This window comes from Panthera uncia, chromosome B4 (assembly GCF_023721935.1).
Source record: "Panthera uncia isolate 11264 chromosome B4, Puncia_PCG_1.0, whole genome shotgun sequence".
Lineage (NCBI taxonomy): Eukaryota > Metazoa > Chordata > Mammalia > Carnivora > Felidae > Panthera > Panthera uncia.
The window spans coordinates 97,177,789-97,204,560 of record NC_064809.1 but is presented as its reverse complement, the minus strand read 5'-3'; the positions used below and the strand labels follow the sequence as shown (position 1 = coordinate 97,204,560).

Below are 26,772 nucleotides of genomic sequence, written 5' to 3'. Positions count from 1 at the left end.
GCTGGCTTCAGAGTTCTGAAATTTTCACATTGTTATATCTATTTTTTTAATTTCTCGTGTTAGGCATTCACTGGTGGACCCTTTCAGTCTGGCAACTTGATGGCTTTCAGTTCTGGGGAATATTCTCGACTTACTTTGTTGATTGTCTTGTTTCTGTTTTCTCTTTCTGGAGCTTCTATTATGTTGTATTGTTGAACTGCTTCTTCTAATTATCTTTTGTCTTATTTTCCATCTTTATCTCTTTGCTCTTCTTTCTGGGCAAAGCTGAAGAAACTTTATCTTTCAACTCTTGAATTGAGTTTCTAAATTTCTGTTATTTTAGTTTTCAGGAGTGTCTTTGCTCTCTGTTCCTGTTTTTATAGTATCTTGTTCCTATTTCATTGATTGTAATATCTTTTTTCTGGATTGTCATATCTTTTCTCTGGATGTTTTTCCTCTTTATAGTATGTTTACTCTTAAATTTTTCTTTCCCCTATTTGTTTTTGTCTCCATGTTAGAGCCTTTCTCAAATAGGAGGTAATACTTGATTGTCTGCTAAGATTGGGGTGGGGAGAACATGCAATTGAGGGAGGTTTAAAAAAAAGTTGTTTGGAAAATTTGACTTGGAGTGGGGGAGGCTTTTAATTTAGATTGTAATGTAAGGTCATCAGGGTAGGCGTTTGTTGTAAGAATCCGCATTATCAGAATGATGGGGTTTTTTTTGTTTTTTGTTTTTTTGTTGTTTTTTTTTTTTTTCTGGGCTGGTCAGATACCCCAGTGAAGAGTGTCTGGGTAAAGATCTGGCTTTCAGTGTTGTGGAACCCAAATTAGGGAAAGGTTGCTAGGGAAGGGTTGCTACATTCAGCATTCTAGAGTGATACAGTCCTATATCTGAGATACTCTTAGCTGTACCTGTGGTTTTGGAGGCTGAGCTCTCAGTTTAACCCTTTCCAGAGAAGAAACTGCCATGCTTCTGCTAGATAGAAGGGGAGGATCTGGGGATTTAACTACTTACCTGTTTTTGTTTAGTTCTCCCTATTTTCTCCACTGTCAGTCCCCCAGCTCTAGTTCTAGAAGTGTCCTTTTTAAGATTCTGTGTTTGGGCTGGTTTTCAGCTTTGCCTATTGCTAACTTAAGGATTTCATTTCTCAGTGAAGTTGCTGCTCTTGTCTCCTTGTCCTTCAATGTTTTTTTGTTTTAAAACCCCTTTATCATAATTGTAGTAGGGATTTGGGGAGGATTAAGATCAGAGGAGTATGTGCAATCTGCCATCTTAACCTTGCAACCCTCATTCTGTTTTAAACTTAAAAAAAAAAAAGAAATTGGTTGTGACAGCTTGATACCCCACCGTCCCCTTATTTAATTTTGGATGCCTGTGAGCCCTAGGAGGATGGGAGGAAAGGAGAATTAAAGCAGGCGTCAGCAAACTTTCTCTGTAAAGGACCTGATTTATAAATATTTAGGCCCCTTGGGCCATATGGTCTAGTTGTAGTTACTCAACTCTGCTGTTGTAGCGTGAAAGCAGCCATAGACCATGCATAAACGAATTAATGTGGTTGTGTTCTGGTAACGTTTTATTTACAAAGATAATGGGCTGTATTTGACCCATGTTTGTGGACCCCTGTTTTAAAGCCTTAAAATGTAGATGTTCAGTAAATTAATAAAATCACACTGGAGGAATAGTTTTGTGGTTTACTGACCTTAAGTCTGAGTATGTTTAAGTTTATAATAAAAGATAATTTCAGAATAATCTGTATAATTTCAGAATAATCTGTATATTTGAGAAGGCTGGAATTTTTTCCTTAGTTACAGGAACATAAATCTTGCTGGCAGAACACAGTTGACCTTTTCTATATTTGTCTCTATATGAAAATTAATTTTCCAAATGCTCTTTCTAAACATGAAAGTAACTAAATCTCTAAACCAGATATTAAAATGTAAAATCACACAAGGAATTATATGAAGACCTATACATTAACTTAGATATCCTTATTTCCCTTTTTAATTCCTGTTGAAATTGCATGTTCAAAAACTAGATTTTTAAGATGAAGTGGGGAGAATTTTATCTTCCTACTTTTTCCTTTTCTTTCAATGGTGCCATCCTCCTGGCTTTGCTCCAAGCATGCAGTAGACTCGGGTCTTCTCTTTAACTTTTTGCCCATCTCTACTGTGAAGTAAAGAAAAAGGAGGAAAGTCCAAAGATAATGAGTACAGGCTGATGTGATTGCTCCATAGCCGTCAAGGATCCAGTTCCTTATTCTTCTAAATTCCCTCATTCTGTTGACTTTTATTCTCTCTCTAGGATGCCTCATGGTCCAACATGGCTGTTGGAACTCTAGTCATCACATCCCTATTCTAGGGAGGCAGCAAGATGAGGCCTCCCAGCTGTCTACCATCCTATGTAGGAGGCTTACTTAAAGTTCTATACGACTTTTTAACCCATTGCCCAAACAGAGCCACATAACCCACCTAGCTAAGAGGTAGGCTGAGAAATGTAGGATTTTAAAGCTTGGTGTATTGCATCTCCTATAAAATAAGGGTGCTGTTACTCAGAGTGATATCAGTGGATATTGGGTAGAGAGCACATACTTCCTGACCTCTCATTGCCTGTACCAAAACCTACCAAACCACATTTTTAAAGCTTGAAATAGAGGGATGCCTCGCTGGCCCAGTTGGTAGAGCATGCGACTTTTGATCTCAGGTTGTGAGTTCGAACCCCAGGATGGGTGTAGAGATTACTTAAAAGTAAAATCTTAAAAAAAAAAGTGTGAAATACAAACTTTATATTTGACCATGTGCTTTTAAATGAAATTTTATGTACTTCCAGTTTGTGCTTGTTTACATATGAAGTTAGAGAACTGAATTACCTTTTGAATTTCCTATTTTATATTTTTGAAAGAGGCATATTAACCTAGAAAATAAATTGAAGTTTTTCTATAATTTTTTATTTATTTTTTGGTAATTGGTACATTTGAACCTTGGTGTGATACTATGATATTGTAGCAAAGAACAGTCTGAACTTGATCAAGATTTGGATGATGTTGAAGAAGTAGAAGAAGAAGAAACTGGTGAAGAAACAAAAATCAAAGGTATTATTTTAAATTACTTCAGGAGCCAGTGATTGCTGGCACATGTCTTCTAGAGGGTACTAACAAATACTGTTCCCTTTTGAATCCTTGTTTGCCTTACCCACATAGCCCATACCTCTAGTTCACACAGTTTGTATGTGTATATTCGGGTGGGGAAGAAAGGAGGGGAAGAGAGGGGTTGAGATGGAATGGTAGTAAGGGAGGGGAAGGTATAGATACAGTTAGTGACCCATCAGAAGTCACTCTGTTTACCCTCTTGCTGCTGCAGTGACATGGCCTAACTGTCAGACAGCTGCCCAGGAGTTTTGTCTGAATTTAGAAATGTTACAGGTTGTTTTTGGTGGTACTTCTAAACAAACAACACTAGCTTAGAGTGATTTGAAAATGTTCAGTATTTAATGGTAGAAAACCTATAGTTGTATGTCAGTCTTTTTTAAACCCATTTCAACCAAACAACCAAAAAAGAGATAAGTATTAAATGTAAACAAAAATCAATCACAGTTTTCTTGAGCAAGTAATTCGAGAAGGAAGAGGAGTAGCAATGGTAGTGGAGGTTATGCCTGCAGGTTATGCCTGCATACCATATGTGGGTATGGGCCAAGAATATTGAAGTACCAGATGACTCAACTTTTCATTGTTAAGCCAGATGGAGGTTAATTGTGAAAAGACCACTGCAGGTTAGTTTCAGCTTTCATCTTACAACGTTTTCTTGAAAGATATATAGGTCTGTATCCTTAGTGACCCGTATTAACATTTCTAAAGGCATGTTGGTTATCACAACTGGACATCATCCAATAATCAAATTAGTATTAGGAATTGACCTTTAAAAACACAACTGGGAAGGCTAATATCAATTTTGTGTAATGTCTGTTTATGAAGAAGAGAGGATATAGCAAAGTAACTTGTTTCACCTAAATCTGGTATTTTTGGTTTAAGTATGATTTTAGACACCATTAATGAATCATGTTTTGTTTGGCTTTAGTTACAACCTTGATTGTTTCAACTGTTAACATTCTCTATTCAGACATACACAAGCACACTATACTATTAAGCATCAAACAAAACATTTAGGTTACTCGCTCCACAGTCTTTGTCCCAGGATTGAAACTGTATTTGCAGTTTTCTAATAGTTTGTGTTGTCTGCTTCAAAGCATTATCTACAGTTAGATAGGCATCCAGATGAAGCTTTGAGCTTCTCAAAAATGGAAGGTGTGTGAAACACAATGTAGTAGGAAGAGAAAGGATATTATTCACAGGAGTTGTAGCAATGGCCTTGAGAGGTGGTGATGTATTAGATCATTAGGAATCTGAACTTTTCCTAGAGTGGATTTTCCTCCGCTTGCTGCCCGTCTCTGTTCAGACCAATGATTTATGGGCTAGTCAGGAAAATTTCATGATTGGATTGTCCTATTAAAATAGCATAATACATTTTCATAAAATCCTTCTTTCGATGCCCTTTTTTTTTTTTTTTTTTTTTTTTTTTTTTTAAGCGCGTCAGCTGACTGTTCAGATGATGCAAAATCCTCAGATTCTTGCAGCCCTTCAAGAAAGACTTGATGGTCTGGTAGAAACACCAACAGGATACATTGAAAGGTACAAGTTCTTCTTTTCCATAGTCCTTATTTATCCTTCTATAATCAACATTGCAAGTGTACCGATTTTTAAGACCATCTAGGACTTACATTAGTAATAGTGGAAAGCTAATGTCTGTTAGTATCTATTATAGGATTATTGGGAGTTTAAAATTTTGCCGAGTACCACCAATTTAGAGTTGGTCTTTTCAAAGTTTGACTCTTCTCCACAGGAAATACACTGATCTTAACCATTTCTGAAATTTGTTTGGAGGTTTGCTAGAAGTGCACAGGATTACAAGAAATAATGATTTCTTATTTATTTCACTGGTCCTATAAATCATTAACAATAGCACATATATCTTATTTTGCTTATAATTGTTTTTTTATACTTGGCTTTATGGTTTTAGGATCCATCCACATTGCTTTCTGTATGTAATCTCTAGTCAGTAGTTTCTAGCTTCTAAATGTTGTCACTTGCGGTGATTTGTGTCCACCATGTTCTATTATAAGCTTATTCTTTGATGGATATCTAGATTGCCTCCAAGCTCCATCAACACAAATTCCATTGTAATGGTCATCTTTGTGCATGCCCTCCTAAAAAACTGTGTAAGAATTATTTTGGGTTATGTACTTACCTCATAGGGATTGTTATATGAGGTATGCAAACTTTAAATACTTCCAGCTTGCTTTCTAGAGCCGGTGCATGAAGGTTGCTCTATCCTTGTGTCCCTGCCAGCAGTTGGTATCATTCACCTTTATGGGTGTTTTGTTTTTTACCAATCGAAGAGGTACAGGCATATTTTGTTTTGTTTGTATTTTCTGTTGTCTACTGAGTTTTGAGCTTTTTTTCATGATTGTGAGCTTTTTAGGTTGCTCATTTGTTGTTCCCTCTGTCCATTTTCCTATTGGGGTTTACTGTCTTTTGCAGGAGTTTCTGTGTATTCTAGGTGTTCATCTGTCATCAGTTTTAGACTTGTAAATCTTTCATGTCATTTCTATTAACTTTATCCATAGCATTCTCCATTAAACAGAAATCCTTAATTTTTATATTTTAAGGTTTTGACCTGTGTGGCTCATTCTTTTCAAGTTTTAACAAGTCCTTCCTAGTTCCTTCTGTAGTTCCTATTGACTAGTTTTACCTTTCATCTTTAGGTCTTTAATAATCCCTCTAGAGTTCACCTTTGTATTTAGCTAGGCATTCAGATTTTTTTGTTTTTTTGTTTTGTTTTGATGAGCTTGTTTTTATCACACTTCACCATGAACAGATGATTATTCGCCCATTTATTTGTGATACCACCTTTATTACATACCAGTTTCTTATAAACATCTGTGTTTGTCTTTGAACAGCACTCTTCTGTTTTAATACCGGTTTTAATTAATATGGCTTTTTAGTATGTTTTAATATCTAGCAGGGTGATGATTTAATCTTTCTCCCTGTAGTATCTTCTTCCACCCTTTCCCCTCCCCCTCATTCCCTGTGGAACACACTCTTAAGATTGGCTTAACGGTAGGTAGACCTTCATCCCACATATGGTTGCTAGTAAGTTTCTAGGGATTTTCATAAAACAAAACAGAAAACAGCCCCTCTCAACACACTAAAGTTTTTGATAGGAGTTACATTGAGTGTACATATTAACATGGTAGGGAATTATCCTTTTAATGTTACGTTGTCTCATCCACATCTTTGTATTTATTGAGATCATATTCTCTTACTCTAAATTTTTTTTTCAAAGTCTATTCTTGGTTAATTCCTGTGTACTTTAGTTGTGTTGCTTTTGTGAATATAGTTATCTTTTATTGTATCTCCATGTTAGCTGTTGATGTCAAGAAGAGTGCTATTGATTTATTTTTATTTATTTTTTTGCTGTTGATCTTGTATCCAGAAATCTTGCTACACTTTGGTAGTAATTTGTTCTTTGTTCTTTGTTCTCCTCCCATAGGCAAAAGATCTTGTCTGCAAGTAATGGCAGTTTTAGCTCTAATCTTTATGTTATGTCACACCACGTTTATTTTTCTTTCATTACAGTATTGGCCAGGACTTGCAGTACTGTGTTAAATGTTAGCATTAAGCATGAGCATCTTTGTCTTATTTCCAGTCTGGAATGGATATAAAATCTCTCCATTACATTTGGTGTCTACGTAGGATTTTTTGTGACCTTTTTTTCTGTATTCAGATGGTCTTTTGACTTTTTCGTTGAATCTATTAAGTACATATTAAATACAGTTTGGAAATATATTTCAGATACTGAACTCACCTTACTTTCTTGGAATAAACCTACACTGTTGAGTTTAGTTTAATAATTTTATGTAAGGTCGTTATTCATTAGTGAATTGAACTTGTGTGTGTATGTACATATGTATGTATGTACAATACAGAAACTTTCAATGGGATGGTAATTCCAAGCCCTGGTTTTAGAGTGAAGATTTCGATTGCTTAATGAAATAGACACGGCTGCTTTTACTTTTTTCCCTGTTTTCAAAGCAATTTGAATAAGATAGGAATTAACTGTTCGTTGAACAGTTGGTAGAACTCTTCTAAAAATGGACTTTGGCCTTAGGGGTTTGAGAACCCTTCTTATTTGAGTTTGCTCTTTTCCTCTTTCCAGTTTCTTGAATTGAATGCTTGAATTGATTTTTTTTTTTTAAATCTATCTTTTATGGTCTTAATACTTTGTTTTAATAAATGTTCTATGAATGTAAAGTGAAGATCTATATGCTGGAATTAGTAGTGCAAATTTATTAATTGTGTTGTTCAAGTTCTCTTTATTTCTGCTTATTGATTATCTGCCTGAACTAACAGTTTCTGGGAAGGATGTGTTAAAATTTTCTATTTAATCTCTATTGGTTGTGGATTAGTATATTTTGAAGCTGTATTATTAGCTATATGTTTGTGACGTATACATCTTGTCCTTATGTTCTAGTTTACAAGACTAAAATGTCCTCTTTTGTATTTTGTGATATTTTTGTTGTTGTTGTTATGAATTCAGTTTTGTCTGATATTAAGATAGCTATTCCAGCTTGCTTTCTTTCTCTTCCTTCCTTCCTTCCTTCCTTCCTTCCTTCCTTTGCCTGGCATGTCTTTTTCCATCCTTGTATCTTATCTCTGGTAAGAAAGTTTGCTCGCTTCATTATTAGTGGTTTCAAACTCTTTGCATTTCTTGAAGGTGGTATTGTTTTTGGACTGAATTGCTATTATTTTATTTTATAATTTATCGTACTTTCTTTTTTCCTCCTTTTTTCTGCTTTCCATTAAATAATTCCGGTTGTCTTCTGCTGGCTTCAAAGTTACTGCATTCTACTTTTTGTTATTATGATAAAGAGGCTCAAAACCTAATACCCCTATTGATTTCTTAAATTTACCAATGTCTGTATTGTTTATAAATATACATCTTCTAGTCCTCTTTTTGTTCATCAAAACATCAGTAAAATATACCAAGATATTTGGCTGCCCATATCTTATATAGTGTTCCCGAGTTTTTTTTTTTTTTTTTTTTAACTTTTTCAAAAATTACTTTTAATGAATGTAACGAGTATCTGTGGCATATTTCCTGAAGCCTGATAAGCCTCATAAAAAGTTTTTATTTTGTTTTATATCTGAATAATAGTTTGGTTTATAAAACTGTAAGTTCAGAATTCTTAAATATCTTAAAAATGCATTTCTTGCATATGGTGTTTTCTTTTGAAGCCTGATGGTCTGATTCCTTTTTCTTCATATGTTATTTGCTTTTTCATTGAATACATTTAGAATTTTCTTTGGTCTTTGATATTCATAAATTTCATTAGCCTGTTTAGGGGTGAGAGTGAGGATTTCCATATTACTTTGACTCTGAGAAATTTATTATTCATTTCTTGAGCTATCCACCTCCCTTCTGTCTTTTAGCTGTTGTTACTTTTGTTGTCCAAATCATAACTGTATGTCTTTCCTGCTGCCTTCTGGAGACCTTTTCAACTTTAATGGACTTCTTTCACTTGAACCTATCCAGTTTATCCTATTTGTTGGTTATATAATTTAGCTACTATATTTTTCATACTTAATATTTCCACTTTGAGATTTCTTGGTCTTGTTTCTTCCCTCATTTCCTTAAATACATTTACATTGTTCTGTCTAATAATACGGCTTCAGATGATAAATATTTCATTCTTTCATTAGAGATTGTACTCCTCAAGTGTTTAGTTATTTGGACTTAGAGCTTAGGCTCGTTGGCTGATAACAGTTACTCCTCGGTAATGATTATTAAAGATCAAGCTTTGGTTTGTGATAGTCCCGTGGAGTTTGAGGTGAGGGGATGGGATGAACCTAAGGAGAGCTCCAGTTAACTTAGACTCAAAAGTTGGCTGTCAATTCTAGGCAATTGTTTTTGGCTGCTTTGGGAAGAGTACCTGGAGTGGAGGGGTGGAGGAATGAGTGCTTGTAGGCTTTCAGCCAGTCCAGCTTTTATCACCTCCTAAAAATGTTGGCACTGGGCTCTGTGAAGGGTGAAGGGGACAGGCACTGACTGTTGTAAGGAAAGTGCAGAATTTAAAAAGCTTTCTTCTAGCCTGTCCTCACTGCTACCCATTCTGGCCATTTCCTCCTTTTTCGAGGTTGCAGTTCACCCTGTGCAGTTGTTAGTCTCAGAAGTTGCCCATGGTGTGTGTGTGTGCAAGTGCCTGAAATAGTTGTTTCCTTCTTAGTTCTAAAGTTTCTAGGGTTGAATTTTTTTTTTTAATTTTTTATTTCTTTAAGATAGGCTGTGGGGGTGGGCAGCACACCATGCTGTTTCACTACCTTGACTAAACATTAAGCTTTTTACTTTTAATTGTAAGAAATAAAAAAATGGTACCTGTAGATAATTTGTTTTCTACTTCTGATTATCATAACTAAAATAGTGGTTAAGTAAGAGAATTGTTTGATTTACAACAATCTGCCTATGGCAGGAAATTCTAATCTGGATTCTGGATCTTTTGTACAGATTCCCTGAAGTTAGATAAATTTTGAGTGAAATGTTTTGGGTGGTAGGGGATTCCTAAGTTTAATCATACTTCGGGAGGCTTATACCCACCCCATAGTAAATTGTATGATATATGAATTATATCTTACTAAAGTCCCTTCATGGAACATAACAGTCATATTTTTAATAAAATTTCAAATTCCAAATTAAATACACTAAAATAAGAAATAATAGTGTAGGGTACCATCCGTTTTTCTAATATACATATGTTCTCCTTTTCCCTAAAAATAGCTGGTATGGGTGAGATACACATACTTTTTTTTTTCTTTTTAAAATCAAGGTTACTGTCCTTATTCTCAGAGTTAAGATGATCAGTCCATGACTTTTGAACTTAAAAAATAGTCTGTTTTACAGCGTAGATGCCAGCATTGACAAGTCTACTGCTGAACTTGATTAGAATGAAAGATTTAGGGTTGATACGATTTACATTCTCTTATCAACTTACTGTATCTATTTAAATGTTCGTTTTTGAAATATTTCAGTCAAGAAGTCCATGTATTTATTTTAGTTACTTTGAGTATACCTTTTGCTTCAAATAGGAAACTATCATTCACTGACTTTTATGCTTTATTTTCAATATGATAGAAGTATGACTTGTATTTTACTATGATGCTGTGTAACTGGTGCATTCCAACCTTTCAGCTTGCCTAGGGTAGTTAAGAGACGAGTGAATGCTCTCAAAAACCTTCAAGTTAAATGTGCACAGATAGAAGCCAAATTCTATGAGGAAGTTCATGATCTTGAAAGAAAGTATGCTGTTCTCTATCAGCCTCTATTTGATAAGGTAATGCTTTCTATTATTTATCTAAAATATGACATTATAATAAAGCTCTGGAAATATAAACAAACTTACAGGTGGTTAAGTCTTTAGGCCTCTCAGCCAGATGGTTATTAAGAGGTATTTGGGAAATCAATTATAACAATTCAGGTTGTGGTATGCATTCATTAAAACTATAAGCGTCTTTAACGAGAAACAGCTAGTTTCTGTCTTGGATATCAGTGTTTTTATGTAAGCTTTTCTTTTTAAATCATTTTAGCGATTTGAGATCATTAATGCAATTTATGAACCTACAGAAGAGGAATGTGAATGGAAACCAGATGAGGAGGATGAAATTTCGGTTGGTACCAACTTTGTGTTTTTATCCCTTGAAAATATTTTATTGTAAAATGGATAGTGAGTGCAGATGAGCCACTGTTAGACCTGGCACCATCTGTACCCAAATTCATCTGAATACAAAATTCATTTTTCCCTTACATTTTTATAGTATTTAAGTTTTATAGATTCATATAAAATTTTCCTTTGAACTTCATGATGACATGCAAAGGATGTTCTTTTCAAGTGATGAAATGGAGGCTTTTTTTTTTTTAAAGTTTATATTTTTTTTTTGAGGGGGGGGGGGTGCACGCAGGGGGGGGGGGGGGGGGGGGGGGGGGAGAGAGAGAATTCCCAGGCAGGCTCCACACAGGGCTTATCCCATGACCGCGAGATCATGGCCTGAGCTGAAATCAAGAGGAATTTCCCAGGCACCCCTGAAATGGAAGCTTCTAAGTGACCTGCCTACAGCTAATAAATGGCAGGGTTGTGACACAAATGCAGAGTTCTGTTACATGACCCTGTTTCTCCAACATTGCTGTTTTAATGTTGGTTGATAAAGCAAATATAGTGTTTTGATCAAGAACACCAAGGGGTGAGGCATTGGGTAAGGTATTTATTTATTTACTTATCCCCTGAAGCTTTAAAATTTTTTTCTCTAAAACTATTTCCCTATGGTTTATAATAAGGTTCTCTCCTAGTGGTTCTCTTTTTTGGAGGAGTATGGTAATTAGCAATATTTATAGAAGTAAGGTTTGGTATGGTAAACAGCAGTGTTTATACAATTGGACCAGAACTTATAATTTGATTGAAAGTTACAATTGGTGATTGAAGATTTTTTGGTTTCTGTACTTCACCACTGGATGTAAGTTAAGGGGATGGGTAATATTTTATCAGAGGTCTGATCTAGGTATTCAGTAATGTATGCTGTCATTTATCAAGGAGGAGCTGAAAGAAAAAGCCAAGATCGAAGATGAGAAAAAAGATGAAGAAAAAGAAGACCCCAAGGGAATTCCTGAATTCTGGTTGACTGTTTTTAAGAATGTTGACTTGCTCAGTGATATGGTTCAGGTAATTTTATTTATAATAACACCAGTTTACTTTTGAAGTGTAAATGGCTGTGATGACACTAGTCTCTCTGTTATTGACCTTTATGGAATGGTTGTGGTCTTCTGAAACCTGTGTTATCTGTAGAAGGGAAATGTGTCTTTGATGAATGTAATCAAATAAATTTTAATTCATTTTCAAAAATTAGATAATGAAATGGTCCCTTTGACAATTGTTTATCATTGAGCAATGTTTTGTTACAGTCTTGTGCCTTCTGTGTTTAGGTGCTTGGTATTGGAGATAGGAAGGAGGAGACTTAAAATTCCATTTGTCTTACCCAAAATGACTTTCTCAGTCTGAAACAAATATTCTAAGGAACACTTGCATTTTAAAAGAATAACATACAGATCTTTAACTCTTACAATTGTCACTTTTTCTGGGAAACCAACCTAAATGTCTCCTTCTGTGGGAAACTTTTCCTGTCTTAATCAGAAGCGTTTCTTGAGCCACTACCACCTGCGTGGTAGTATTTGTTGCCATGTAGTGTGATTGTTGGAAGTTAATGTCAAGAAAAAGAAATCTTGGAACAATGACTACTTCATTTCTACTTTGGCGAAGTAGAAAAGGACCCAGCAGAATGAAAGGAAAAAGAAGCTGCTGGAAAAGGAAGCGTTTTTAAAGCAAACATGCCTAAGACTTGGTTTTGTATTCTATAGCCCATTCAGTCTGATGATGATGATGATGATGATGATGATGATGTAGTTTTCTGTTGAGTCACTTTTTTTCTACCAATGGCAGTAGAAATAAGTAGAGCTTGTAAGTAAACTAGCTTTAGTATAAGCCATAATCTGGAGAGTAGGTCTTATGGTTCACAATTGTTATGTAAAACCTCCCTATAAATGTCTTAGTTAGCTAAGTGTTTTTGTCCAGTAACAACACTAATCCTAAAATGCCATGTTAGATATTCACTTTAATATTTTCCTAATTTGCAGGAACATGATGAACCTATTCTGAAGCACTTAAAAGATATTAAAGTGAAGTTCTCAGATGCTGGCCAGCCCATGGTAAAAGAACTTTGAAATAGTTTCAGTCTTGTAACATTAGATGTTTATAGGTAGATATACGGAAGTTTCTGAAAAGAGGTGGTACTCAAAGCTTGGAGATGGGGGTGAGAAAGAAGCTAAAACTTATACTTGGTACTCTTAATTGTTGGTAGGAAATAAATGTTTGGATGTTGATAATTGAAATGCAGTGTTTATTTCTTTTCCTCCCTCTGATCACAAAACTATTGTTGAAATCTCGTAAATCTTTGATATTAGATTAAAAGTAGGTAAAAAATAATAGCAAGGTAACAGAATTTAAAAAAATACTTCACATTAAAAGGCATGTGTCTGGGGGACATCTGGGTGGTTCAGTTAGTTGAGCATCTGACTCTTGATTTTGGCTCAGGTCATGATCCCAGGGTTGTAGGATTGAGCGCCACGTTGGGCTCTGAGCTGAGCATGGATCCTGTTTGGGATTATTTCTATCTCCCCCTCTACCCCATTCTCCTTCTCTTCTGTCTCTCTTTCTCTCTTTCTCTCCCTCCCTCCCTCCCTCCCTCCCTCTCTCTGCTTCTCTTTTCCACTTGGTCTCATGTGCACGGTTTCTCTCTCTCTCTCTCTCTCTCTCTCTCTCTCTCTCTGTCTCAAATAATAAATGAATGAAGATAAATGGCATGTGTTTGAGAATTACATAAAACAGAAGATGTTAAAGGGCCCTCACTTCCCCCAAAACCAACAGGATTATGTGAAGTATGGGCAGAGCTACTACAGGCTATAGATTTCTTTTATTGTGTGTGGTACAGTTGGGCTTTTTCGTCTGTCAAATTCAGGTTAGAGTAAGATTTAAAGTCCACTTCGTGGGGATGGAAGGAGGGAGTATTTGGTCAGTTTATTCAGCTGTTTTAACCTGTTTTGTAAACATGTTACTAAATAGAAGTTATAAGCTGAACTTTATCCAGTTTTATTTTGTACCTTGTTTTGCTTTTTAAACAGAATTTGGGGTTTATCTGACCCTTTCCCAGAGTGGGAAAAGCATTATCACCTAGAAGTTTATATGTTTATACAAATCAATCAACAGATTAAGTTTTATTTACTAAAGCACTGATATTTATGATGTAGGAATTTCATTAGTTTTTATTTTTTTATTTTTTTTAAGAGTTTTGTCTTAGAATTTCACTTTGAACCCAATGAATATTTCACAAATGAAGTGTTGACAAAGACATACAGGATGAGGTCAGAACCAGATGACTCTGATCCCTTTTCTTTTGATGGACCAGAAATTATGGGTTGTACAGGGTGAGTTTAATTTTACTACTTTCACAGAATTTATCTATTTTACTTAGAATTTGTGATGCTTGGTATTTCCTAGTGTGTGTGTGATACATAGAGACATACATAGTTTATCACTAAACATTTCAGTAAAATGTTTTCTGAGAAGAGCTTACCTATTTTCCTAGAATTCTCCTTGGCTTTCGGTATTGCAGATAGTTGTCCAAAGGAGTGCATGTTTAAATTTATTGTACTGTGAATTTGTGCTAATTGTCAATATCTTATTGAAAAAATTTGTTGAAATAAAATTTTCTCTTTATATGCTACTAAAAACATTTGAGCCAATTTTTCCCCTCTAAAATTTGTAATTAAATATAATATTTAATTAGATAAATCATAGCTCTTCTATCAATTAAATGTAATATGTTAATTGTGATAGATTTTTTTTTTCTCCTTTGTTTTGCAAGGTGCCAGATAGATTGGAAAAAAGGAAAGAATGTCACTTTGAAAACCATTAAGAAGAAGCAGAAACACAAGGGACGTGGGACAGTTCGTACTGTGACCAAAACAGTTTCCAACGACTCTTTCTTTAATTTTTTTGCCCCTCCTGAAGGTAAACAGTGTTTTAGTTTGGGTATTGATGGTTGTTTTATTACAAGCTTTCTTTAATTTCTTACTCACTTGAATTTCTTTTCTCAATTTTGCAGTTCCCGAGAGTGGAGACCTGGTAAGTTAAATTGTTATTTATTTATTGAATTGTTAATTACATATGAAATTAGAGAATTGGTTCTCAAACGTGGGGAGTTGGATAGTTGCTACTTGAATTTTGTTCTGAGGCTTGCAGTGCATGGAAAAGACCATTATGCATCTGAAATTATTTCATTCAAAATGCTTATTGTGCTTCCACTGAAAAATGGAAAGGCTAAAGGCTTTCTTTTCTTTGGAGACTTGCAAATATTGTGTAGGGGATTCAAGTTGTTAAGATTGTAGTTTTCTTACTGAAACTAGAAGGTATTAAACCATTTGTACTGTTTACTAAACTCCTAACCATTCTGGTCAGAACTCTTTCTGTGTTATTCCAGTGGAAATAAGGTTTCTTATTGTGGCCATGTATTATGTGACCATATGCCAAGAGCTGTGATTGTGCCTGTGTATGGCCTAGAAAGAGGAACAACCTCTGAGAGGTCTATACAGGCAGGGTAGGCTAAGTATGTTGTGAATTTGCTCTTCTGTTGGCCACATCTTTGAACTTAAATTAACTCAGGTAGTTTAAATAGTTTTATACATATGGAATTAGAAAGTATGTTTTATTTTGAATACTTTCGAATTAGAATGGTTTTAGCCAGGGTTTGGACCAGATGTGTAAAAGGCAAGTATTTCTGCCTGAAAAGAGTAGTAAGTGGCTTGGCTCAAAATACCTTTTATAGGACAAAAAAGGGGGCTATAAAGCAGCACCCGAATTTTAGGTTGAAAGACCTACCTGTGAGCATTGAGATAGTTTCATGTTATTTTCATGTCAGCAAATGGGTTGGAGTTTGTGTTGAAGTGATTTTTTTTTTTTTTTAATTTCTATTTCCAAATATTGATGGTAACAAAACAATCTTGTGTAGTTACAGACAGACTACCACCTGTGATTAGAAGTCTTTCCTTCAAAGTCCACTGGCCCTTTTGTGTGTTTTTGGATGTTCATTATAGTGGATTATGTTGATGAATCAAAATGAACATTCATGGAATGTTTACTCATTGTTTGGTATCGTAGAATAATGGAATTATTTTAATTTTGAAGAATGTCAGCACCAATTTTGTGTTGTGCTTTGTCATTAAATAGAAATCCTGGATTGACTTTGTATTTATTAAGTAGGATTCTTTCTCATTTGGCATTATGTACCTGCTAGGGTACTACTTTTAGGAAGTGTGTAGTGATTCTCCATGTTGTTTCATTATGTGTCATACACCTACTGTTATAAATCCTTAGATTCTTAGTATCTTAATATTATTCCGTTGGGTGTTTTCAGTAATTAATATTTTAAAAGGAAAATTACAGTCCCATAACAAAGTTGCTTTTGTATTTTAATTTTAAGCCAGAAAAAAAAACTAAACAATAACCAATTCTAATTTTTATTTCCCAAATTTCTCTGAGTATGTACACTGCATTGCTTACTTTTCTTTTTATTAAAAATCTGTAGACCTAAGGTATATGTAGATGACTACTGAATCACACACAGAAGCTAATTTTAAAATGACGAAAAGTGAAGTTGAGTGTTGCTTCGTAGGATTTAAACCCAAGAGTCTTGCATGTGCCTAATTAAATAGCAGTTATTAAATTTTGTGCTTGTTTTTGTTTTGTTTTTAAAGGATGATGATGCTGAAGCTATCCTTGCCGCAGACTTTGAAATTGGTCACTTTTTACGTGAGCGTATAATCCCAAGATCAGTGTTATACTTTACTGGAGAAGCTATTGAAGACGATGATGATGATGTGAGTGAATCTGAATCCTGCAGTGAAATAATTTGGTGAGGGTGTGATTGTCACAATTGATGAGAGGTTTAATGAATAGTTGTGATTTTTTAAAAGACAGAATAATTCAAAGGCTAATTACTGATGTCCTGTAGATAACTTTCCTGAATTGCTTTAAATATGTCCTCCTAGGATCTTAGACTTCTCCGAATTAGTAAAACTTTATTGTGTTTGGTTATTGTTGGAGGTCTATAATGCCCTTGTCTTTGACCAAACAAAAAACATGCCTAAGATGTTTTTTATTACTTAACATAAAAATATTAGGAAACATAGAATTTTTATCCAAAGGAGTATTAAACAACAATTAAGGTAAAATTAGGCTCCCCTCAAATATTTTGGATATCTTTATTGCTAAATGACAATCATTCCATTAGGCTTTAGGTCCTTTTTGTGCAATGTGTTCACATAAGTACAGGCAGGTAATATTTATAGTAATAGTTGTCTGACCACACCCACGATTGTACTGTGTTCTTTTTTTAGATTGTCAGATTTAGATAATGGCACTGAACTGATTCCTACAGCTATGTAATTTGTAATTAGTCACCTTAGGGAAAGTATTTTCCTCTTTTTAGATCTTAGTGGAGACAGTGATGGCTGTAAGTAATGCTACTCTCAAATGGTTGTTAGCTACATTCACACTTCATCCTTTTTTCCCTTTTTAGTATGATGAAGAAGGTGAAGAAGCGGATGAGGTAATGTTTACCAAATGAGCAAATAATTCTGTTTAACACATTGAGAAGCGAATTGAGTGACTTATGTATTCCTTTGCTATAATCATTATTCTGTGATACGGGATAAACACTTTTTGGAAAAAAAATACGGTTTTAGAATTCTACAGCCAAACAATGTATGTATAAGGTTTCAATAAATAAATTGCAAAACTCAGAACATTTTTTTTATTTCAAATAATTCTGTTCTGCTGCAGGGTTATCAGCTCTTTGAAGAAGTCAAAAGCTGCAGTAAACTTTTTCAACGTTGGCTGCAGTAAATCTTTTCAATAAAAGCTGTCTGGATGTCTCAAGTTGTGTTGGGAAATTTTTCATATTAGAAGCTTTCAAATTAAATTGCATTGTCACCAAACTCTGTAATCATGAAAATCTTTTGACCTATAGAGTAACTTGTATTAAAATTTCTCCATACATTATGAGCCATTTCTTCCTACTGTGTACCTACTTCATGGATGCATTTTGAACTTTAATATAGGAAGGGGAAGAAGAAGGAGATGAGGAAAATGATCCAGACTATGACTCAAAGGTGAGCAAAATTAGTGCTGCTTTCTATTAAATTTAAGGCAAGTTACATAAGAGTTGATGTTTCTTAATATAGAGTTTATTTTGTAAGTCTTACTGACTGGAGATATATATATATACATACATACATACATACATACATACATTTTTTTTTTTAATCTTCACTGGTATTTCAATAGTACATGATATGCCAGTGTACCTTTCCTAAGAAACTTTTATTTTTGGTTCTGACTTTGTATTTTTCATAGTTTCAGGCTAAATAAACCCTAAGATTCTACTTCTAATGCACTTTATGTTGGGCTTTTTTTTTTCTTCTTCTTCTTCACAATTTTAAAGCATTTAAAATTACTTATTAGTGTTCTTAGGTTGTTTTTCCTCCAAAGGATAGGTTATAAACAAAGGTCAGTTTTTAAGTAACCTGAATGCAAAAGTGCTTGGGAATAGGGAAGCAATACTGTGTTAGATTCTCCCAACCACCTTTTTTCTGAGAGTCCCAATCTGTTATTGAGAGTTTGTCATATCAGGGCTAGTAAAGCCCATTGTCTCCCCCAAAATACAAAGTACCTTATCAGGATTCATTTGAAACTTAAGGTTTCTGTTAAATGTATTCATTCATTTGCTAAATTCTGTAAAATATCCAGAAGATACTTTAGTGAGCAGGTAAGAGAGGGGGTAGTTAAAAATAATCTTAAATATTCTAATAGGTATGAATTACTCTTGAAAGTTAATATTAATGGAATTAGGATTTATCAATAATTGATCTATAAGAAGGAAAATATTGATAATATGGCTAACATAAATTGCATGGTTATTTTATTTTTTAAGATTATGGCTTAGTGTGTTTTATTTTATGGAATTCATTCTACAATGTAAAATTTGGGCTTTATTTTAGCATTTTTGTGACTTGCTGATATTTGAATAAATAACTTTCCATCATTGCTATATACTATTTCTTTAATTTGGCACAAGTTTTGGTAGAACAGTGAGATAATATAATTAAGATAGTTTAATTACTGTTGAAAATTAACTGAAGCAGGTAGAAAAAGATAGATTGACTTGTTGTTTTCCTTTAACAGAAGGATCAAAACCCAGCAGAGTGCAAGCAGCAGTGAAGCAGGATGTATGTGGCCTTGAGGATAACCTGCACTGTAATAGCCTAAACACAACTATTATTTTCTTACAGCCTTATGTTTTTATATTTTCTTGGTAGACTCAGTACTTTTTTTTAAAGGAAAGGAACTGATAATTTTAAAGACCAATTTGTTCTACTTAGCATTTTAACTGTAGTTTTTCTGCCAGCTCTATCTATTGCATAAATTCTTTCATGCATGTTCATTCATCACTACATGGTTTGGTTCTTCTGGAGTAATTTTTATCATGTAACAAAGAATTTAGATTATAGCTGTGAAAGTGAACAGCCCTGTTAAAAGAACAGTTTTTTTTGATTCGCTTATTTTTTTTCCCTGAAGAACCAAAATATTTTTTCAGCTGGTAATTGAATTGGGTTTAAGTTTGCTTGCACTAGCTGTGCCTTTCATTACTTTGTGCAGAAATGCAGTGACTTAGACTAAGACAATTCATCATTTAAAAAACAAAAAACAGAACTTGTCAAGACAAATATGGTTAAGAATTTCCAGTAAGACCACAACTGATAACTTAGATAATGGATTTTGTATTCTAGGTGACATAGCTAGAGATACCTAGTAAGGAAACCACAGTAAAGAAACCTAACTCATAGTGTGGTTATTGGTTACTATAGGGAGGTGAATAAAACCTATTTTCAAAAGTTAAGCCTCATTATTTTAACTGTACTTTTAAATTTAACCTCCATTAACTCAGCATCTTTTCTTTATGGTAGGGTCTACCTTCCGCTTCCCTGGAAAGGATGAATTTACATCATTTGACAAGCCTATTTCAAGTTTTTTTGTTGTTATTTGTTTGTTTGCTTGTTTTTGGTTTTGCAGCCTAAAATAAAAATGTCATATAATTTTAGTTCTCACAAGATAATGTCTTAATTTTGTACTAATTCAGGTAGAAACAGAGGCCTAGCTTGAATTAATAAGCATTGTACCCAGCTTACCATATTATGGAAGAAGAGAGTGTCAACTTTGGGAGAGATACTACATCTGCTAATATGAGAGGATAGAAAAGAAAGAGAAAATCTTAAATGATGTAATGTTTTTTTTAAAAAAAAGATTAAAAGATTAAAATTTTATTTCATTTGGTTAGAACTAGAGAGAAGGCCCCACGCCTCTATAGTTAATTCCAATTCTTACTGCTTAAAGTATGAGTATGTCATTTACCCATGCTTCTGTTTACTGTGTATTAAAATGGGTAGTACTGTTTACCTAACTACCTCACAGATATGTTAAGGCATATTAAGTTTTATGAAATGTTTCTCAATCTCATTAAAAGCTCAAAAATATGAACCTATTTGTACCACAAGTATAATATTCAGCGTTTTATTCATACCAGGGTTTGATAATTCAACTGGAAAACAAAGGTTTAAGTACCTCTATTTTGGATCTGGTCAGGCAACAAACACTCTTATAGATCTTTGTGTGGCTCCTGTCTTAATATAAGTGGATGGATGAACAACTCTTTCAAAAGGTCCAACGATTGCTTTTAGGTAGTTTAGTTTATGACCATATTGTAGTGAAATACTACAGAGATCATGGGACTGAAGTAGAAAGAAGACCATTTTTAGGGAGGAAAATGCCATTAAATTTGAGACAGAGCCACATTTAAAATACCTCAGGCTAATTACTGTTAATTTTTTGTGACAAGCTTAAAAGCTTTGACATGAGGGTGGATTAAATGGATTATGACTAGAGGATGGCCTAGAGTTCCTGCTCTTAATAAAACTATATTGAGTTTGTTTTTAGAGGTGACAGAGCTTCCTTTTTGAAAATCTAGTATTAAGATCTTGGAATGTGAATACATTTTGTTATTTGTATAATACTGTTCATTCCTCTCCTGAGAATTTAATTAACTACTGGAAATCCTTAACCAGTTGCAATAGTTTGTAGGAGAAAAAAATGCCATGAAAACATCCTGTGTTTTTCCTCTTTATTTTCAAAATGCTTTTGGTTGCTTTAATTAGACATTCTTTGCTGAATTTTTTTTTGTACCCATAGCTCATCTGATCACAGCCTTTTCTGAACTCAGCCAATTTTAATCTAAAGATAGAATCCCATTTTTAATGAACTTAAGTAGCAAAACCACTATTTTTTTTTTTTCTTTCACTCTTTTAGGTAATAGCTATTGCCAAAGTGAAGGGGCAGATATGATTTCATCTTGTTATATAAAGGGGATGTGGTTTGCAGAGGAATTGTTTTCTCATTAAAGTTGGCATTGCAAGGGGTATCAGTGTTCATCTATGCCATCTCTCCAGTTCCAAAAGGGTTCTATTCCATTCTAGAAATTTGAAATATGTAATTTGAAATCCTTAATAAAATTTGCATTTAATTTTATAAAATGTACTGGTGATATTTTGGGTGGTTTTTAAAAATATGAATATATTTATATATACTTTTTTTGGAAGAGCAGAGAGTAGAGATGTTTAGAGTATGCTATTCTGTGCTTAGGCCAGGATGACCTGTGAATTTGTTTATTTCAAGAGCAACCTCCCAAACCTTGCTAAATGGAGTTTGTTATTTGACGACTAGAAAGATTTTTACCCTTAGTTAACTACTGACATTTTTGAGACACTTTGAATTTTGTCCTTACAGTTTCAGTTTATAGTTCCCCCTGGCTCAGGCACTGATTACCAAGAAGTTCTATTTTTCCTGTCTAGAAATGGCAAAATCTTATATATATATATAATACTTTGAAAAATTTTTTTCTGTCATTTTGTGGTCATTCAAAATATGGTAAGTAAACAACAGTTTCATAAATCACTTAGTTTTTTAGTTTAACACGGATGTCCGAAAGTTAAATTTATGTAATTTTCCAGAATTCTTTTCTCTAGTTCACTGAAGCAGTTATTAGTATTTCTTAATAGTGTGGAACTGGCTTACAGAGTAATACTTAAGAAAAATGGGATTCTACCTCTATTTCCTTTTTAGCTCATTTAATAACAAACCTGAAAGGGGGGGAGATACTAGCTTTGATAGAAACATTTTCATTATTCTGTGAATAGGTTAATGATACTGATTGGTATATGATAAGGCCCCTACGATAATTGAATTAACTGTTCTTATTGCTGCTGCTTGTCAGACAGTATGAATTGGTGGGTTTATCTGAGTTGTAGGCCATTTCCATTATTAAAAATAAAAATAAAACTTTGAATTATTGTTTAAAAACCTTATACAATGCAGAAATATTAAGCTAATATTCAGATATCCTTTGAATGCTTGATTTCAGGGCTTGGTTTAGAATTTGAGTCCATTTTTATGGGTTAGTCTTATAAAAATTTTAGTCTATATTTTTGACTAAGTCAAGCCAAATGTTAATTTTAAATGTATAGAGTAAGTGGATAGGTTAGAAGAAGCATATGTTCTTAATAGGAACCTTAGGAAAGAGAAATCATAAGCTACTTTAGTTGTTTTTTTTTAATCTTCTGCACTGTGTGTGTGTGTGTATATATATATATATATACATATATATATATACACACACACACACTTCGTAATTGTGAACTGGATTTTGTTTTGAAAATATGTGTTCATAATTTAGGTAATTTACTACTTAAAGCACTAAGTCTCATAGCTGAAAAGTAAATGTAAATGATAATGGTGAAATTAACTAACTTATAGATGTATAGTGGTGATTTTGTATACTGGTTTAAAAATCCAGGTATCAGAATATAACTTGGGAAAAGCCAAGTTCTTGGACTAATTTAGGGATCACTTATGTGACTTGTGAGAAATGGAAACATCTTTGGAGTGTGAAATTACTTTAAGGATGAGTGTTTATCCATGAGAAATTTTTAATTGATGTATTAATTATATTTAAAAAAAACAATACACTTTGTATCTTGTGTTTCTTCCATTTGACATTCTGTACTTTTAGGTTTTTCCGTTAAAAAATTAAGGTATTGACTAAGTGTAAAATAGATGAGAAATGGAGCATAACAATTTAGAAATAATAAATTGCCAGCAGGAAATAAGTCATTAATCCAGTTGCTTAATTTTCATTTTGGAAATTGAAAATTTGTAGCTTTTGTAGATTTCTTAACTGCTTGTTTTATTATTTTGAAATTCAGGAGAAGATGTTAAAAGTAGTTTTTAGTTCTTCGTGTATTTTAAACTTAAGCCAAGAAGAAGGAAATGGAGATAAATGACCAAAAATGGAAGTGCCAGAAGTTGACAGACCTCATATCAAGAGTTTAATGGTATTGCTATTCATAATGAAGTTAAGCAATTGTGGCTCTTACACATTTTTCACGGAGTGGTAAAGTTTCTACCAGAAGACCAAAACTTAACGTGACAGCTTTTAGCTGGGATTTCATTTGTGTAGTGAGACAAGGAGCCTTTGAGCAGAGCAGTTCAGGGGAAGGTACTGGAGGAAATACACTGAAGGTCCTGAAATAGGACAACCTAGGGCACATTCAAGGTGTTGAAAGAATGGATGGAGATAGAAGGGGCCAAGCCATGGAAGGCTGGGCCATAGAAGTCCTTGTAAGCGATTTAAAAACACTAAAAACCACCTGTTGAGTACTTCCAAGTGAGGATGACCTTTCCATGAAGGTAGTGTTTAAACTAAGACATGATAGATCATGCAACTCTTACTCTGAAAATATAGTTGAAAGAATTCTTGTGTATTCTTACATCACCATTTATTGATTTTGCTCCATAGCTCCATATTCTTACGCACACGTATACACATTTTTTCCTAAACTATTTGACAGAGTTTGTAGACATCCTGTCCTTTACATCCTCCAAATGCTGTATCTTCTTAGTATGAAGACATTCTTGCAGAATCACAGTACAAGTAATCAAAATCAGGAAATGTTACTGTGCAGTAAAATTTGTTTTGGCCAGTGAAAATAGATTTAAAAACTGCACACTGAATACTTGTAAGGTATTCCAACACAGTATTTTTTCCTACCCTTTCTCCAGTCCATATTTGTAATTACCGTCATCAAATAGGTGGACCTAGGAATGAGAATTGTAGGTGAGGTTGCTTTGTAGGAGTAAGAAACTATGGATAAAAATGGAAAAGGTCTAACTTTAGAGTAAAGCCTTATAAGCCCCTAATCTAGTGACTCATTTTTAAATAAATGTAGGAATAAAATAGTTTTAAATTGGGTAGTAGAATGGTTAAATACAGGCTTTGAGGTTCATCTATCACTGTCCAGCCAGCTTCATTGTTTTGATTTGTGAAGATTGTGGTGAGCACTAATAACGTGTTTGTGCTTGGAGTGCTCGATGTCTATCTACATATACATACGTATGTAATAAGCATTTAGTAAATTTTCTTCCTAAACAAGAAAATCTAGGACTTACAGTTGGGATCACCTTTTACATTGATTTTTGGCATTTAATTTTAGAAATAGTTGATGTGTTTTTGTTTTTCTAAAGGCAAAATGGCTCTTGGCTAAGAAGTGCCCTACTTGGTATACAAAAGAACAGGGAGGCTAAGACTGGATGATAGATAATAAACCTATTCCCCCGTTTTAAAATTTTCGATGTAAAAATTAAAATAGAAAATTTGTTTTCTGAAATCAGCTAGGTTTAAAAAAAATCTCATTACCTATATTTTGTTTTCATATGCTGATTTTTTTGCCTTGGCCTGCATCCAGGAAACTAGGGTAAAATTTATGAAGTCTGATAGTATTTAGATAATGCTCTAAAACACCCAAGTTGTCACTGTTCAGCCCTGACTTTTACCTGGGACTCTGGACATTGCAACAGAGGACTTAAAGGTGGACAATGAGACAGGTGTCTGTTTTGAAATCAGATGTGATTTTAGACTTCAGTTAAGCTAGTCAATATAAGTTTCAAAACTAAAAGCAAAAACTCCTTGCTGTTCACTTGGCTTGGTGAGTGGGCCTACAACCTTTAGGATAACTTAGATATCAACAGCCCAGCCTATGTAACCTGCATTTGCACAGTCTTGTCAGCCCTGCTTGGCTACCTTTTCTTTCACCTTTTTCCTGGCACTAGTCTTGTGCATGTATCTTACTCAACATAGAGTCTCTTTGCATTGATTTAATACCTACTGTGGTTGTCCTTCAGTTCTGAATTGGTTCTCCCGGTTTAAGAAATTTAGGGATGCATGCTCACTGTTGAATTTCCTAACTTGTAGTACTGGGCCTGGAAGATGGTAGGTGTACAGTAAGTTTTTGTACATGTAGATCAAGTAGGATTTATCAGGATGCTTTTCCATTATACCAAGCCATTCTATTGTATGAGGTCATATAGCAAGATAATGATGGGTTCTCATTAGTTCAGTCTCCCTAAGTCAATCAAGATACTCCCAAGTTCCTTTTTAGTGAAATTCCTACATGCTGGGTGGCTTATATTGAGAAAACAAAGTTGGGTTGTATATATTGTTTTAGGAGATCCTGGAGAGTATCGGTAGTTGCAGTTACCTAGTACTGCATAACAAACCACTCTCAAAACTTTAAACATTGAGATTTATTTTGTTGACTCTGCTTGATAGTTCACGTCTGCTGTACTGAGCAACATTAGGGGCAGCTTTTGAAGGATAGCGACTGGAATCATCTGAAGGCTCTTCATGCACAGGTGCAGGTGGTTGATGCTGGATGAGCCCTCAGCTGGGATGTGGCTGGATCAGTGCTTTCTAGTACCATATCTGGGTTCCAAGAGTTGCATCTTTTTTATGATCTACTCTGGGAGGTCATCACTTCTGTACGCTATTGGTTATAGAATCAGTCACAAATCCACCCAGGTTTAATTCTGGAGGGGGACTCTACACCTTGCTGAAAGAATGATAAAATTTTGAGTAAATGAACAAATCTTTTAATGGCCATTTTTTTTTTTTTTTATGTTTTGAAAATAGAGTTGGCTACAACAGTTTTCCAAAATGACCAGAAACCTAGAAAGTGTAAATTACATACTGTATGCCTGTTAATGGAGAAAGAATGTTTTATTCTATCATATTAGAATCTTTTATCATTTGACTTTATTCTTGATAATTGAGGTTCCCAAACATACACATAATTAGCTCTTTTAAAAAGAAAAAAAATTTTTTTTTTTAAATTTTTGAGAGAGGGACAGGGTGTGAGTGGGGGAGGCGTAGAGGGAGGGGAGACCTAGAACTCTCAGCCTCCAGGCTTGGACCTGGAGCACACAGCCCAATACGGGGCTCAAACTCACGAGCTGTGAGATCATGACTTGAGCCAAAGTCGGATGCTTAACTGACTGAGCCACCCAGGTGCCCCATAATTAGCTTATTCTTAATTATAAAATTGTCAAGGTTGATTAGTAAAGAAACCTTAAATGGCAAGTATAAGGTGACTATTAAGTACAGATTTCTAAAGGTTAGGTGTAATATATTGTGAGGAGTTCAGAGAACAACATTGCTATACTGTTTTAAAACTAGGTGCGACTGTTTTTATAGCATCAATCTTAATCATTTTTGAAAGATCCAAAACCAAGATAATAGAAATAATGCTTTATTTACTCTTTATACTTGATCGAGGATGGTTAAGTAACTTTAACAAGTTCTCACCATTGGGCTGTTTTGGAGCCAGTAATTGATGTCCACTTGTTTGGCCTCTGTCTATACTCCTACCCACACTGAGAAGCCTTCACTGGCTTCCTTGCAGATATTATGTGTGCACTAGTGGTTATGTAGCACTTTAATTAAGCTGGAGATTTCAGGATAGGTACTTTAGAGATTAATCCAGACTTAATTTTAAACAGCATTCAGATATGTACCTGGTTTGCATAGACATGTTGGCCAAACAACAAACCAAATGCGATGAGAGTTAAAAAGCGTTTTCTCCTAG

At 34.3% G+C, this 26,772-nt stretch overlaps 1 protein-coding gene across 5 annotated transcripts in view; it reads left to right on the top strand.

Annotated features, from left to right (window-relative positions):
- Positions 1 to 20,281, top strand: part of NAP1L1 (nucleosome assembly protein 1 like 1) — a 32,806-nt gene extending 12,525 nt beyond the window's left edge. The window contains exons 3-16 of one of the 5 annotated variants that reach the window (XM_049627448.1): positions 2,983 to 3,068; positions 4,559 to 4,661; positions 10,276 to 10,417; positions 10,671 to 10,751; positions 11,669 to 11,797; positions 12,766 to 12,837; positions 13,973 to 14,112; positions 14,553 to 14,698; positions 14,793 to 14,812; positions 16,441 to 16,563; positions 17,265 to 17,294; positions 17,806 to 17,856; positions 18,929 to 19,000; positions 19,711 to 20,281. In XM_049627448.1, the coding sequence (XP_049483405.1) occupies positions 2,983 to 3,068; positions 4,559 to 4,661; positions 10,276 to 10,417; positions 10,671 to 10,751; positions 11,669 to 11,797; positions 12,766 to 12,837; positions 13,973 to 14,112; positions 14,553 to 14,698; positions 14,793 to 14,812; positions 16,441 to 16,563; positions 17,265 to 17,294; positions 17,806 to 17,856; positions 18,929 to 18,964 (1,159 nt within the window). In that variant the 3' untranslated portion in view covers positions 18,965 to 19,000; positions 19,711 to 20,281. Of the gene's footprint in view, positions 1 to 2,982; positions 3,069 to 4,558; positions 4,662 to 10,275; positions 10,418 to 10,670; positions 10,752 to 11,668; positions 11,798 to 12,765; positions 12,838 to 13,972; positions 14,113 to 14,552; positions 14,699 to 14,792; positions 14,813 to 16,440; positions 16,564 to 17,264; positions 17,295 to 17,527; positions 17,624 to 17,805; positions 17,857 to 18,928; positions 19,001 to 19,710 lie in introns of those variants that run through there. The other 4 variants (XM_049627446.1, XM_049627445.1, XM_049627449.1 and 1 more) reach the window with 4 other exon arrangements.
- The last annotated feature ends 6,491 nt before the right edge of the window (positions 20,282 to 26,772 follow it).